The sequence below is a fragment of the Coturnix japonica genome, chromosome 7 (genome assembly GCF_054131305.1).
Source record: "Coturnix japonica strain WE chromosome 7, WE-NBRP24, whole genome shotgun sequence".
Lineage (NCBI taxonomy): Eukaryota > Metazoa > Chordata > Aves > Galliformes > Phasianidae > Coturnix > Coturnix japonica.
Window position 1 is genome coordinate 17,871,114 of NC_140669.1, and position 16,057 is coordinate 17,887,170.

General features: G+C 36.7%; 1 protein-coding gene across 7 annotated transcripts in view; it reads left to right on the forward strand.

Annotated features, from left to right (window-relative positions):
* Positions 1–16,057, forward strand: part of RAPGEF4 (Rap guanine nucleotide exchange factor 4) — a 135,769-nt gene that overhangs the window by 24,944 nt on the left and 94,768 nt on the right. The window contains exons 1-2 of one of the 7 annotated variants that reach the window (XM_085552493.1): positions 7,679–7,867; positions 10,268–10,332. The exons of 2 other annotated variants lie outside the window; for them this stretch is intronic. Coding sequence is in view for 1 of the 5 variants with exons in the window: in XM_085552491.1 (XP_085408617.1) it covers positions 15,347–15,373 (27 nt within the window). In the remaining 4 variants the exon portion in view is untranslated. Of the gene's footprint in view, positions 1–7,622; positions 7,868–10,267; positions 10,333–15,331; positions 15,374–16,057 lie in introns of those variants that run through there. 4 more of the 7 variants (XM_015868502.3, XM_085552492.1, XM_015868501.3 and 1 more) reach the window with 4 other exon arrangements.

The window sequence follows — 16,057 nt, forward strand, 5'->3', positions numbered from 1 at the left end:
TTTACTATGTAACCCCACCTTTCAGAAGAACTGTATTTGAATCTTATAAGATAGCTCTTAGTTCTTCCATTGTTTTTTGATCAAACATAAGTCTTTAATGATTGAGTATCTTGTTCTCATCAGACACAGGAAAAAATGAGTAATATGAGTATGTAGCTGTGGGTATATAATCTGTCTCTATCTTGCGTGTTTATATTAGTGCATTAAATTCTCATTTATCGTGACAAATTGCCTTGAGCTTTCAACTGCTCTTGGTGGCAAGGCCCTTTATTGCCTTTAGAGTGGATACAAAGGTGATCAACTGTACATGGGTTTGCTCATATTTCTTAACTTTTGAGTTTGACATTGTTCCTTTACACAACCATGAGGGTGATGTGGATGAAGTTGGTCTTGTAGACTGATGTTTTCTGATTTTCTAGTCAGCCTTATCTCAGTTCTTCATTTCTTTACTTCCTCACACAGAAAATAAATCTATTGTCTATCCTGAGGCTATTTGGTTCCTGCAGGTTCTTGAGAAAGCAGAAATCCCTTGGCAGCTTTTTAGCAAAGAATTCTAGTTGTGTATGTTGCTTTACAGTGGTGGATATGGTTATGTCTTCCTCTAAGGCGTTTCTTTAGAATGCATGCTGCATTTGAGTAGGTGCTTTCAGCTTGTACTATACAGGGAGTAAGGAAAATAATGTAATGCCAATTATTAGATCAATGAATGTGTTTTAACATTGATGTTTCTAAAATCCATTTGCTTAACTGTGCTGGCATTTATTTAAAAAAGTCAATAAGATTTGTAGTGGTGGAAGATCTTCTGTGAATTAGCACATAATTAAAGCAAGGCAGTTATATTTTAGATTTATTTTTTTCCTGACAGATTAGTTCATAAAATATCTTGTGAAATAGTTTCTATCCACTTATATAGCAAGAACAGTACAACCTGCGAGACCCACTTATTACTCATTATATTATACACTTATTATATTCCCCTTTTCTTAAGGTTGCTTTCTCTTGAGTGAGCATTCAATACCTTAAACTCAAAACAAGCTAAAATACTAAAAAATATTAGTTTTAAGGCTTAATAAATAGACTAAAAAAGAAACAAACTTTTTCTTATCTTAGAATAGTCCTAATAGATGTCTTTTCCTGGATGCAATCAGAGCTGTAAGTTTCAACATTTACCCTTTCATGTAGGCTGTATCCTCACCTCTTTTCATGCATGGTGAAATACTACCTTACTGTAGTCAATGAGCATTATGGGACTTCAGCCCAGGTAATTTCTAATTTCTTCTCCTTCTGTAGGATGCAGCGCAGGCTGAATAAATCCTATTTATTTTTTAACCTTCTTTGATCATTTTTATTCAGTGACATCTGCTGTCTTGTGAGTTTGGTGTCATTGAAATGATTTGGTGGCTTGGTGGTTCGGGGTGTGGAACAAACAGGTCAACTCAATAGTTGTACTGAGGTAAGTTGTATCAAACTGTTACAAACTCTTGGCATCTTTCACTTAAAAGTGAAAATATAAAGCACTATTGACTGGATGTGGAATATCTCCTTTGGCAGAAAACAGCAACTAAAGGAGCCAGCCTTTGATTTGTGCTGGCATGTCCAGTACTGGGTGAGGGGAAAGAGGAAACAAACAGAAATGCCTGCTCTCTAATTAATCCTTGTTTCAGTCTATACACTGGAACTCAAGCAATAAGAGTTCATAGGGTTAGTGTGTGTTGCTGTAATTTCATTGTTTTTTTTCCTCAAGCTACAAAATTTCTAGAAATGTATCCAGTAGCAGTGGAAAAGTATCAGGTCCGAAATGAGCTCCGATGGGGCTGCACGTCTGCTTAAATGCAGACCTGTTATGGCTGTTTTGTGCTGCTTCTGAATTCAGAGGTTTATGAGAATATGTAAATTGGTACCATGCTGTCAGTGATGTGGTGCTGAAAGCTCTGTTCCTTTTTCCTTCATCTTCTCATGATTACGTAATGCCACTAATGTGTATTTTCCCTGAACTCTTTTTAAAATAGTTTTGTGTTGCATTTCAGAAGCAAATATTTAATGTGAAACTTGCAAATGAAAGCTTACCTCCAATTATCTTCTGATTTTTATTCGTTCATTGTAGATTACATTAGTAAAATTCTCATCTTTTTACACATGGTACTTGGCTCTAAACCAGGCTTGTATGCCATGTGTTTGAAGGTGATAAATAATCAACATTTAAAATTAAACCTTGTCATCTTGCATTTAGTACCCATTGATATAATTAAACTTGCTTACATTTTAACCTCTGACCATTTCCTAACTAATTTCTACTTAATTTTGCATTCCACCTCTCTCATGACCTTTGAAAAATACTTTTCTTGACAACCGGCACAAAATAATTTATTGTGGTATTAACCACTTGATTTTCCAAAAACACTCAGACAATCTTTATTCTGTAGGTTTCCCTAGAGCCCTATTAAGATGTTCACAAGTACTGGTTAGTAGAAAATGGGCAGAATATTGCTGTTTTGTTCTAGCACCATAAAATTACACCATGTAATACTATTTTTGTATGATCCAGTCTTTGAGAAACTGACTCATTCAGAGAAGTCATGCTGATCTGAAAGGGGTGAGTTGTAAGGGAACTTGCTTGAGTTACTTCGTCTTTCATGCTTAATTCTCTCCAGGGATGATGTTGGAGACTCTCAGTACAGTTATGGGAAGATTAAAAGCTTGGTACAGGCTTGTTTTCTCCCATCTTCCCTTCTGCCGATACCTTCCAAGCCTCTGTAAAAGCATGAAACATTTTCCAAAGGTTTCCCCCCCTTCTTCTCTTTTACTGTCATTTTGCAGGCAGTTTTCTGGTATGCTTCCCTTCTATACATTTACCATTTATCAGTGTGGTCTCTATTTCTGCACTTGTCGCTGTTTATCCTGCTAGCATTTTATGTCAATTTAGTTGATCTCTGGAGAGGAGTTCATTGAGTATTTCTTCCTAGGTTTGTGTGATGGTTGGATAATCAGAGATCAATAAGCAATTAGGAAATAATTCTTGCATCATTGGTGAGAATTACACCATAACTGTGTCTATTTCTTAGTATGCTGGTACTGCAGTGCTAGAAGGAGTGAAATGGAGCAAAAGTGTGGGAATTTAAGCAGATAAGTCTGAATATGTGGATTTGGTTGTGAGGAAGGTACCATTTTATATAATGCTCCTCTTTGAAGGAGAGCTATGTGCAATCTGAGCAAGTAAAAACTGGTGCTTTTACCTATGCTGGTGCTGTGATAATGGTCAAAAGATCATATATTTTGAGGTTGCAACAGAAGTTCACAACAAAACTGATTTAGCAGATTGTCTGATGTGTTTACATACATCTGCCATATGGAATTTCCTTGAGTGTTACTTCCATCTGATCTCATAAACAAAATGTACTCTGCTATTTTATTCTGAGACAGGCTTTTCCTGTTTTAACTGCCTTCCAAACTTTCTGAAGTTTTTTTAAATTATTATTTATATTTATTCAGAAAGTGATGCATGCTACCAAACAGCCCACAAGAACTGACCTTTCAGTGAGCAGTTGTCAACCCTGTTCTTTCACATTATATAAAGCTGCAAGGAACAGGAAATCCTGGAAATGCATGCTCCAAGCCATAGGAATGGTAGTAACGCACATGTTATTAACATAGGAATTCTAGGAGGAATGGATGTTATGTAGGCAGCCATACTGTTAATGCAAGTAGAAAACTATATGCTATCTTTATATTGTGTTTAAGTGAGCGCTTTTGAATGGTTTTCTTTGTGCAAGCAGAATTTGCTGTATGAGATGCAGATTTAACTCCCCGGAGTCAAATTGATCACCATGATAAAAACATATTAGAATGTGTGATGCCGTATAAAGGAAAATCTCTTAATCTACTTTTTAATTGTCAGTTTGTAATGAGGGCATGTACTGCCTTCCTGATCACGAATGTGCTGCTTGTCAGCGCTTCCATAGTAGCAGCACTCTCCTGACTCTTACTTCTCCAACAGTGTTCATCTCTTTGTGGTTAGCATCAGTCACAGACTGCTCCATAAGGGGAAAGGAAAATTATTCTTGTTAGATGCTCTGTGTGGTGAGAGAAAAGTAGCACACATCAAGTATTTGGACTCTTAAAACAAGGTGGTGAGCTTCCACTAAGTTGTATGTACTTGTAACAGGATGTAGAAAGGCACAATGTTCTTAAGTCAAACCTGTCCAGTTCCTGTAATTTCATTGCAATAAGGGACAGCAGAATTGGTCACACCTGTGGCAAAAGGCTCCACATCCTCTGGCTTCTGTCTCTTGCTGTTGTCTATGTATTTTAGAAACCGAGTTTAACAGTGTAGCAAACTGCATAAATAAAACCTGTCAGGCTTTTTCCTTGTCAGCTTTAAAGAGCAGCAACAGATGTGTTCCCTCTTTTGAAGCTAGAATATAGTTATGTAATAAGATCTTGATTTGCATTTTTATTTTCCATTTTATTATATCCATTCACTGTTTTTATCTCTCTTCCAGGTACATATTATTTTGTTCTGCATATTCTCTAAAGTTTTGTCCATTCACATGTAAAGTATCCATTCTGAGTGATTTGTGAATGGCCACTTATAGAGACATATGCCACAGCTAAGTGCGTTGAGTGCTACAGACAATGTTATTCTGATTTCCCTTCTCAGTTTTAAGACCTTATTCTCTTATTCTCTGGTTTTTGTATGTACTGCTTTCATGTATATGAGATAATTTGTCTTCAGTACTTAAAATCTTATGTTTGCACACAGTTGTCATATCTATGTATTGGCATCACTATACAAGAAAATTTTATATGTAACTATTCATATTTTTTTCTGGAATTCCATCATAGTACTATAAATTATCCGAAATCCAGAATTTTCTGAACCTGTCTTTCATTTCTACCTGGACCATACTAAACTTGATATTTGCTAGCAGTATTTTCTGCTGGAAGTTGATAATTGTTGCAATAACTGCTGCTCGTTTATGTTAAGTGAGGTGGTTGTTGTAGTTAAACTTTTATAAGTATCTACATAGAAATGGGAATTATAGTGGTAAGTAATGTGCCATGTACTTTGAACTATGTTCAGGATTGTTCCCATCAACACTCACTCAGTAGTTCTACTTAAATGTCTCACTTGAATTTTTCCAAATTGACTTTTTCCTAAGCAATCCTTATTCCTCAGAGACCTATGCATCACTTTAATATTTTGACTACTGTTTCTACCACTTCTTCCTCTAGTGCTTTTATAATGTTATGAATTTGTTTTCTTTCTGAGACTTAGTATACAAAAAACCGGAAAAAAGCCCCCTGCCTTCAAGTACTTCTTTAGACTCCTCTTTTTTGTGTTGCCTTGTTTCATTACATTTGGTTTGCAGTCATGTAACTGGTTTTTAATTTGCATGACAATATTTCCACTCAAGGCTATAGCTTTCTAGCTATACTGATGTCCAGGTATGTGACAGTTACTGCAGCTCTTTCTTTTACTGCTTCAGTGGTTTGAAAACTAAAAAGTAAAGCTTGTGATTGTTGCTGTTGATGTGAGGAGTGAGCTTTTTAATCCAGTGGAATTCATGTTTTTTCCCTTGCTTATGGAAAATATTTTCCAAGGATTTCTGATTTTGTACAAGTTGTAACAACAAAATGTAATGGTATGTTGGTGGGAAGGTTCAACCTCTACTGCCATACCACCACTATCTGCCCCTGTCCTTGTAGACTAAACTAATAAAGTAGGAGGCATTGCTTTTGGAGCAGCCCTTAAGGAGCTGTGGGTGTCAGGAGGTGTTCAAGATCAGGTTGGACTAGGCCCTGGGCAACCTGAGCTGGTGCCTGATTTAGTGGCTGATGAGAGCCCAGCTGGGATTTGGAACTAGATTATATTTAAGATCCCTTAATAAAGTATATATTTTCCCTTCCAACCCAAGCCATTCCATGATTCTGTATTTCCCCTTACCAATGGTTAGAAGAGGCAAACTCAGACTGGGTTAGATATGGCGAAGGGCTGCTATGGTAAGAGGAGATGGAGAGTCTATTTTATATCTCAAGACTAAAAGAACATATCTTGTCTGTTGATGTGAAAACTGATAAGAAATGAGGTTGGCTTTTATATATTTATAAAACCATCATTCAGGCGAAAAAGCTGTTGAACAGTGCTGTTCAGGGGCACGTTGGCATTAATGCAGCTTGGCTATGTATTAGGAGCATCTCTCTGACCATTAAGAATGAGGCTCTGAAACAGCCTTCTAGTGGGATTATAGGGGCAAAGAAAGTCCCTGAATGGGTCTATTTATAGTGGAGTCGAGTGTTTTTAGGCTCACTATGTACTTGGAATAGTGGTGCTGATGCTGTGCTTATACAACACATTTCAGTATTTTGGCTAATATGCTTTGCTTATTTTCCCTAGTTTAGGAAAGGCATGGATGAGTCTTAGAAGCTGTAGCCAAGGTAGCTGTGCTCCTGTGGTAAACTTAAAAGTATACATAAAATGCAGAAAGCACTTTAAAATGGATATTACTATATTTTGCCACAGCAGAATTTAATATTAGATCAAAAATAGCCCCTCTTTGTTTTAGGATTTATTGTAAAGCAGTAAACTAATTCTATTTCCCCCTTTCCTGGTTTTCTGTTTAGGGTAAGGTGCTCCATGTACTGTTTGTTTAAAATGGATGCTGATAATAAACAGAGGATAAGCCTTTGAGTAGGTGGAATTTATGTGCTATTTAATTATTACCAATGTTTGAGTGGTACGTATTTCTTGGTTAATATTCAGCCATGGCATTTGATTTTTAGAGGATTACTTATCCTCTATGATCAGGAAGAGTAGCAGTTAAGAGCAGCAGTGATGTGAGTCATTTTGACAGTGAGCAAACTTGTCAGGATGTTCACATTTTCAAGACTAGATGGTCTAAGACATCCATTTTTTCCTAAATATTTTTCAAAGTCCTAATGAAAATTTAAATAGCTGTGTCTTGAATTGAAAAGATCATGAATTAACAATTGCTTTTTACTCCTAAAATACTTCTTGTTTACTGGAAAGTCACAATAATAATAATAATGTTCAGTGAAGTTCTTTGTAACACTTTTAATAGCTAAATTTGACAGTCCCATAGTGTAAAATGTCAGTTGCACAGAGAAAAGAGAGAATTCATAATGAAAACATACACTGTAAGGCAGTGAGATCTTTTTTTTTTTTTTTTTTAAGCTGAATGAATTAATGTGAAGCTCCTTTAAGCCCCAGCCTTTTTTTTTCTTTCCCTCTGTAAATTCTGTTTGTATTAATTTCACATTGACCAGATTGGTATAAATGAGTTTTACTGTGTGCATATGATACCTTTGTGTTAGAATGTGAAAAGTCCATGGTTTTTGGCTGAATTGTTTGTGTATTACAGCTGCTTCTTGCCTAGAACCATCTGCATAGGAGAATTTTCTTTTAACAGTAAATAATGCAAAGATTATAGCAGACTTACTGGAACCAATCTTCTATATTTCTGACTACTGTTCTTGCTAAAGATATAAAAACAGAGGCTCAGTGGATCAAAATGTGGTATTTGTGTGAATACCTTCTTTGCAGTTCTTCTGGAGAGAAAAGAAAAATCTGTGCTGTGTTCACTGGCTCTTTAATTCGAATTGCCAATGATAATGCAGAGCCTACTGCTAAAGAAAGGTAGGATGCAGAGGCAGAAACATTAGAGCTAATCTGCTGCAGAAGGACTAGATAAATCAGCACGGCTCTCATACATCACTAAGAGAGAAGCTGATTGCAACTTGACCATGTGCCTAAGTGGTCACATCAGCAGCAAGAACACAGCATGGATAAAAAAACTAAAATGTACCCTTAGGGCTACTTGCTGTGTGGGACCCATAATAACACATCAATGTAAGTTTAAGATTTCTTTATTTTTTGTTTTCTTCTGTAATTATTGATGTTTACAAAATTACATTTATTTTGCATAGATTTGGAGTGAAGTATAATGCTGAACAGCTAATAGTTGGATAATGTTTGTCTGTGAATAATAATGGGCTTTATTGCTGTCTGATCGTAGCTCTTTTTTAAGGATGTTTTAATATTTAATCTTAACGGTCACATCTCAGAAAATGAATAAGCTTTTGGGTGAGATGATAGCGAGATCTCTTCTTCATCTGTTGTCTTACATTTCTAAAGGGTTTGATAGGCAGAGTGCCACAAATATGTATTACTTTTCCTGGGAGATTTTTTTGCATTGGTTTTTCTATTTCTGTTAAGAAAAGTACTTATAAGGAGTGATTTCTGTGATCCTTTTTGTATTCCTGAATTATGCACAGATGGTAATTTTCAGACAGTTTTAAAAATCTGTGCAATTGTTTAATTTAATGTCACTTGAGCATCTGCAGAAGGGAAGGCAGGGATAACATGGAAACTGAATAAGCATTGATTGCTAGTCTGAAAATTAAATTGTAAAAGTTTTAGCGGTAAATCTGATTTCAATTTTGTTTTTTTTTTTTTTACTAAATTAAATTATCATATTTAAATTCAGACTATAATATAGCAAACAAATGTGTGAAAGTATCCTGGTTAGCCCATATTTCTAGCTCTGTCATACTGTACAGATACTGTTGATTGTTGCTGACAGGAATCTCTTAACTGTAGAAATTGGAGCAGTGTGTTTAATACATGGAAAAACAGATTATTGTTATTAAGGTGATGCTTTGTTCAAAGAAAAAACATGTTTGATTAAAAACTGCTGTGGTGGAATCTTATGCTTTGTCTCCTGACTTTGGGGAAAGGGAAAGGAAAATCCAAAATAGCTTTTGCTGTGCCCTTTTGAAAATAGGGAAAGTTTGGAAGCACTTCACAGTACTAAACAGCAAAAAAGAATCCAAAACCAAACCAAAACAAAACAAAAAAACCAAAAAAAACCCAAAAAACCACTTTAAAGGTTTTCTTAGGATGTATCAGTGAAAAGATACAGAAGAATACCTGTTTATTTTGTATTTTGCAGTTGTAAACAAATATAATAACAGGAGGCTTAGAAACAGATGTAGCTTGCATTTAATATATTAATGAGTTGTTTCTGTGGCAATTCTAAACTGTAGGTTTAGTTGTATGCTTTTTTTCCCCACTTCGTAGAGCTGAAATACTCAGAAAGTGGACCAGTTTCAGGTCTTGAGGTGAAGGTACTTTCCTTTTGACTAATGCCTATGCAAAGTAAATGTTTATCTATTTATAGTTGTAAGCTAATGAGACGAACAAGGAGGTGAGATTGGAAAAAGGTTATGGTGAGGCTTTATTAAAAAAGAAAAGCCATTCCTCTCAGCAAAACATATAAACAACCTGACCAACTGGCAGATGAAATATGGTCCAAGTGGGGTGTTGATTTCTGCCCAGAAAATGCATATGCATGATCACACAGGCTCTCAGTTGTACTCGTTCCCTGAAGCTGCTGAGTTTCTATTGGGAATCCATAAACTGAACATTCTCACTGGAAAAATAAGAGTAAAGCTGTATGGAAACAGCTTTCTTTATGGTGGATTGGAAGTTTCTTGGACACTGTTTCATGTGTTCTCATGTACCCAGTGTAGCATTAAGATGTAAACTCAGTGACAGATTCCTGTATTTTTCACATATGGCAACAGTGTAATCATTCTGTTCCTGTTATTATAATCTTCTTGTGAATCAAAAGCCTTTTTTTTTTTTTTTAATTTTTTTTTTTTTTAACTGAGTTCATTGTAACAGCAGCAGGTTACTCTGGTTTATAAAGATAATGAAGCAAGCATGTAGTCTTCCTCCATTTGTACCTGGACAAAATCTTTAAAGATACATTCTGGAGTCATAGTGAACAGTTCAAAAGTGCTACATAATCTGTAGTTGTGTTCATAGTGTGATCTTACACAGAAGTAAATTTTTACATTGTTTTTTACATTGTTTCTATGAGGTTTACTGTGTAGCTGCCTTTAGATCATGTGCTAAATGAATTGCACTGTATATGACAAAACTGGACTTGGGTCATTGTTTTCTTTTCAGCTGATGAGATAAGTCTGAGTGCATTTTGGAGGCTGAATTTGGCTCTGTGTATAGTTTGTGTTAGTCAAGAGAAGGCACGTGCTTTCACTCTAAGTGAAACTCCTGAGTTTATCTATTTATTATGCTGTATTTCACCATTACCTTTTAGATCTTTCACTGGACTCTAATCTGGTCTTCATTTCCACTTTCTTTTTTAGTCAATAAATTAATGCTAATTATATTTTCTTGTGCTTAAGGGGAAAGTATGCTAATGGATATCATTCCCTGCACTTTCAGAGCAGCAGGGGATTCACTGATGCTGACTTCAGGATATTGAATTTGCTTAGACCTATGATGTTCAGGTAACAATATACACAATATTCTTGTTCATGTTGAGTATGGTGGAAAAGCTTCTGTTTACCAATGTGACCAATGCAGTGCCTAATCCTTAAAGCTTTGTGCATCCTATGGTGGTCTCAGGAAAAATACCTGAGTATAATCATAGGAATTCAAACTGTTTTGATTAAATAATATTTATTTTAGTTTTCTGTCCATAAAACAATACAACTTCCTTTTGAAACTGAAAGTCTGGCTTCTTCTGTCTCAGTGCTGATCTCTGAAGAAAACTATATTGTCCCAGGGAGAGGTCATTCAAGTTCTATGACACCAAAGGAGAGCATGCACTCCTTTTTTGCACAACTTTTTTTGTTGTGTTCCTGTCCCAAATCTTTCCAGTAGTGCTGTCAGGGCTAAGGTGTGACCTGGCTGTCCTTCTTCATCCTTGTCCTTTTTGGGCTGTAGTCACCTCTGTGGAGAGATTCTGTTTCCCAACTAGCCTAAGAACCTTAGGAACTGCAGTTCTTTGAAGAATGCCAGAGAAGCTCCTGTCTTATTTTATCCATGCAGGCCTAAGAGCTCACTGATTTCTTCCACAAGTTCAGTAATCACAAATCCATTCACTGGACTGTTCGAATACTCCTTAACACCACCGACTTCCTGTGTATTAACTCACAATCTGTGGTATATAAATTAACTGCAGATCAACTCACTCTTTTACGCCTGTTACTGCCTGAAGTACACCTGGGAAACTATGTTGGACAATTTTGCTCTCAGACAGCATTGAACATCCTGTGAAGGGAACATAAATGATAACTGTCTCAACAAACTGAATTATGGTCCAATATCATTTTCTTCTGTGAAAACAGTGAATCTCTGGAAGAAGCAAGATAATTTTTTTATGTAATTTGACTGAAGTGTAAGCAGGTATCCGTTTCCGTTGACAGGAAAACTGAATTATTTTACACCCTGATTATATCCTTCAGCCCAATCTTGAATCCTGTTTTGAAAATCACTGAATATTTCTGAACTATTATGGAAAAAAATCATACATGGAAAGGAGTTATCTTGATATTTCTCCTCACTTTCACATTGTCTTCCCAGCCTTGCTAAATGCTGCATTTGAAGTATTTCTTCTAGAACATTGTGCACTGCATGATGCCAAACTGATGGAACATGTAGCAGTGATCTCAAACAGGTTTACTCCTAAGGACAGCCACTCAGCTGATTTTTCAGTCTTGTTTAATGGAGACTTATAATGAAAATGTTTGAAGAGGGGATCCTGCAGACTGGTATCTAACACTCTTATTCAGTGAAAATTCTCATGAGGGTGACGGTAACTTGTTAAGTTTTATGAAGCTTTCAGCAATTTCTGTTACCTCTCTGTTATTATCCTGGAAAGTAAATAGTTACATATTGGGTAACCATATGGATGATATGTTGGTGTATTTTAAGAAGATTGCTCAGATGGCTCAGAGCCCATAGTGACAATGCCAGGATTTTTATGTGCTGAAAATCTAAACAAATATCTAAAAGATGGGGGGGAGGGAGGGGCAACCACAGAAAAGAAGAGGAAGCAATAAAATGTTTGCCATCAGCATTGACGATAGGGATCAAGGCTGTGGGAGAAGTATCCTGTGGCTTCTTGTCCTACAGGTGGGCTGTCTTCCAGTTAGCTTCTTGCATGAGCTGTGGGTGCACATGGGCAACTGTTCTTTATTTCCAGCCACAGTTTGAGGCTGCTGGTGCTTTCTTGCCTGCTCCTGCCTCTATTTTGTGTTCCCTCACTGACTGTAGCTAAACTTTGCAGGAGAAAGGAAAGAGGTTGAACTTTTCACTTGAGGTGAAACACCATTTCTCAATTTAACAACTTAGCCTGACAACTTGGTATAATAAGAGGGCATTGAATAATCTAGCATTCATTTCTTTGGAGAAATGATGGATGGTGGAAGACGGGAGACAGAAAGGGAGGCATGGGGGAAAAATACAAGGAAGATTCTTGGGATACTGTGTAATTCTGTAAGGACAATATCTGTCACCATTTTTGTTCAGTACTTCAACATTGCTTATACATATTAGCAGTCTGTCAAGTGAGGAAGGACCCTGTGAACCCACTCCCCTCACTGCACTGTAAACGTAAGCTTGTTGAAGGAAAGGAAGTGTTTGAAACACTGACACTTTCATCTTTTAGTCAGGATTTATCATGATCTGAAAATCACGTAATTCTCATAGCAAAGTTTTAGATGTTTTAAAGCCTGGCAGTTTTTTCATCCAGCAAGCAGATTTGAGAAACACCCAGGCAACGAGCCTTCTCTCAGACTAGACAGAGTGGGCTGCTTTATATCAGGAGCTGCATTTCCTAGTTTGCTTCCTCTGCCAGAAATCCTTTTGCCAGAAACTGTCATTTGAGCTTTTATCTGTTTTTGTGGGAAGGAACTTAACCATCCTAGTTACATTGCCATCACTACAAGAATAGTTCTTCAGGCTGCAAAAGGCTATGGAAAAGTGATCACTGCACACAAATGCATAATTTTCCCAGGCCATAACTGAACAACAATAGACTTGCCAGCTCTATTTCATAGAGGGAGATACTTCAGTACAGATCTATGCTTTTAATCTAAAGCAACCTGTGGACAATTCTGAACAAACAGGTTGGCAAATATGATATTCTTATGCCTATTACAACTTTTGCTTTACTTTTAGGTATGCTATTAGCTGTCACAACTGTTTTCTGTTGCTGGATCTTTTTGAGGGACTTTTTGAGTACAAGTTGTTTTTGTTTTTTTTTTTTTCAGGAACAACAAAAAGAAATAATCATGTAGCAACACAGTTTTTCAATGAGTTTTGTTATGAGCATCAAAATTCTGCATTCTTTAATCTCAGTAGGTATACACAAACCACATTGGCTTCAGTGGAAAAGCTCTTGTATGTATTTGAGTGGAGAATTTGACCAGGAGTGGTTTGCAATGTATAAATCATGCTGGAAGCATCGATATACATTAGGCAGCTTATCTTTTATACTGTGTGATAACTGTGTTGATGATTGCTGAGCTTTTCATAGGTAGGCTATATGTTAGTAGGGAATATTTGAATGTCACTGTGGAGCTCAGGTTCTGAGCAATGTGCAGTGCTTGAGAGTCAGAGAGAGAGATATGTTTCATTTGCTGCTTCTCACATCAAGAATTGCTACTGTGGTAAATGGCAACATTCCAGATTGCATCTCAGTCACATGGATTATTCCCTGGAGCAATGCTTTACTGGAAAAGGGAATGTAGAGTGTTTGGATTTTAAGTTTTTATTGTTATTATTATTATTATTTGCAGTTTTGGTGTTCTCACCCAAGAACAGTCAATGCTTCATGCAAGTGTAGCTGCTGAAAGTCTGTTGTGTGTTTGCTCTCTGTGAGGCTGTGCCAGAGATCAAAGTAACAAATTGTGTATAATCTTTTCTTCTTCCTCCCCTCCCCCCAGCTCTGAGATTTGTAATGTGCTAATAACTGCATCACAGTGATGACTGAAATATTTACTGTATTTGATGCACATGTACTGTGGTTGATTCTGAATGAGCCTAGCACCTATCTAGATGATCCTGTAATGTCTAGGGAGCAGTGGTGATAGTAGTGGAATGGGGTGTTGCAAAATGAGAAGGTTCAGCAGGAGTGAAGCAGACATTTCCTGAAGAAGATAAAGCACTGGAAGACAAACAGAAAGCTGCTAAAGCTATATGGCTCTCTCTTCAAATACATGGAGAGCAAGTGGTCAAATGTAGCAGCCTATGTGTATTCTTTGTTGTTTTGAGGGTGTCTGTTCCCATTGAGCAGTCTTGAGGGCACTGATGCTTTTCAGCCACCTAATTCACTGTATTTTTTACTCACATATGCATATAATCCAAATAATTTAAGCACAAAAATCCTGTGCAGAAAGGATTTTATGAAAAGCCTTGGATGTTAATGCTCCAGAGGAGACTCGGTATCTCCTGGGATTAATGAGTAGGTGGGAGGAGCTCATTGCCTCAGGCAGAGCCTGGGGCCTTTAATTCCAGCTGGTCATTAATCCCTGTATAATGCCCTATGCTGATGCCACAGTTCCTGTTATAACACAGAAATAGAACTGACTGACCTATGGATTTTGATGGGTTATTTTTCCAATGATTGCTTATACTTCTAAATTATCATCTCTATGGTGTTGAACAGAGTTCTTTGTATCTTTCCAGAGATGATGCATTGTACATTACTCACGTGGAAGCCTGAAGTGGTGTTATTAGAATTCCATTATGCCCTCATCTTTAAATAAACACTGAAGTAGTCTTCAGAAAGAAAAATTGATATCAATACTCTCTAAAGAGTGTTAGCATGTGCTTTCATATCTAGAGTAAATGGAAATCGAACATAAAGTTCTTTTATTCTCTGGTTGCCAAGTAAGGTGAAGTGCAATTTAAGTAGCATTTGGTTTGTTTAGGGAAAAAAAAACAAAACAACACACACGCACAAACAACAACAAAAAACCCAACCAAACTCCTGAAGCATTAATGAAGTTAATTCCATACCCAAATACATATAATGATAATGGACAGACTAGTTATAGGCTATTTAGAAGCAACTGACATTGTGTGCCTTTTATGTATTTTCTTGTATACTCAACAATATACAATAAACGTATTGCTGTGCGGATCTCAAAGTGCAGGGGAAAAAAGTTCAAGACCAAAACAGCCTCCAGCTTAGCAGGTCATGTGAACACACATGACTCTAAGCAGGCATGGTGTTCAGCTAGGAAACAGCAGCTGTAAGAAATGCCAGAATGCTAGAATTGTGCCTCTGTTTAATTTTTCTTTAAGATACTTCTTTGCAAGAAGAAAGTTATTAATCTGACCTTTACATAGGTTCCTTCTTTATCAGGGATCCCAAAGCATTTTACAATTACTGAGTTTTGGTGTTGACGTGTGTATCAGAAGGAAAGTTAATTGCGTAATGCTTGTACAGAGCTTTGAAAATGTAGAAATGCCACTACAGCTGGGTCCGACTACTCCATTCTCTGAAAAACCATGCAGGAGTATTGCAGAGCAGCTCAGGTCAGTAAGTGTGGGCTACTTTGCTGAATATATAGGTGAGTTAATAAAGTTAGACTGTAGGCAACAATGGTAGATGGCTTTAAAAGGAGAATAAGCTGAGCTTTCTGTAATTAGTGCTTGCGGTGAAGATGCGGATTGTATTAGTGAAATGTTAAATTCCTGTACCACGTTGGTTCCAAGAAATAGGGTATGAGTTGTATGGGGCTGATTTAGAATAAATAAATAACCACTTCCTAAAGAGATCTGTCTGGGCTCACTATTTAGCCAGCTGGGCCTTGTTTAGTATATAAATTCAAACTTGCTTGCAGCAAAGCATGTTGAGGCATAGAAAAGGAGGAAGTTTAGGATAGATTGTCTCTTGGTATATATTAAATGTGTCTGAAATGTGTAGCATATATTCATAGGAGAAGTTGTATTTAAACCTCAGAATATGTATTGTGAAAAAGATAACATGGTATGTAATATATATTACTTTGTTAACTCTTGTGCTCATTTCATGTGCTGAGCCTAGTCTTACATTTTACGAAGACTAGTTGGAATTCAGTTGTGATTGCTTGTTCTAATATTTATATCACCTTTCTGTGAAAAGCAGCATTTTGAAAACAATTGAGTTTCGGTCATCTGTGTAATTTCTTTTCCTTGCTTTAGCTTTCTTTGCTGTTACAGTTCAGCATGCTGCTGTGC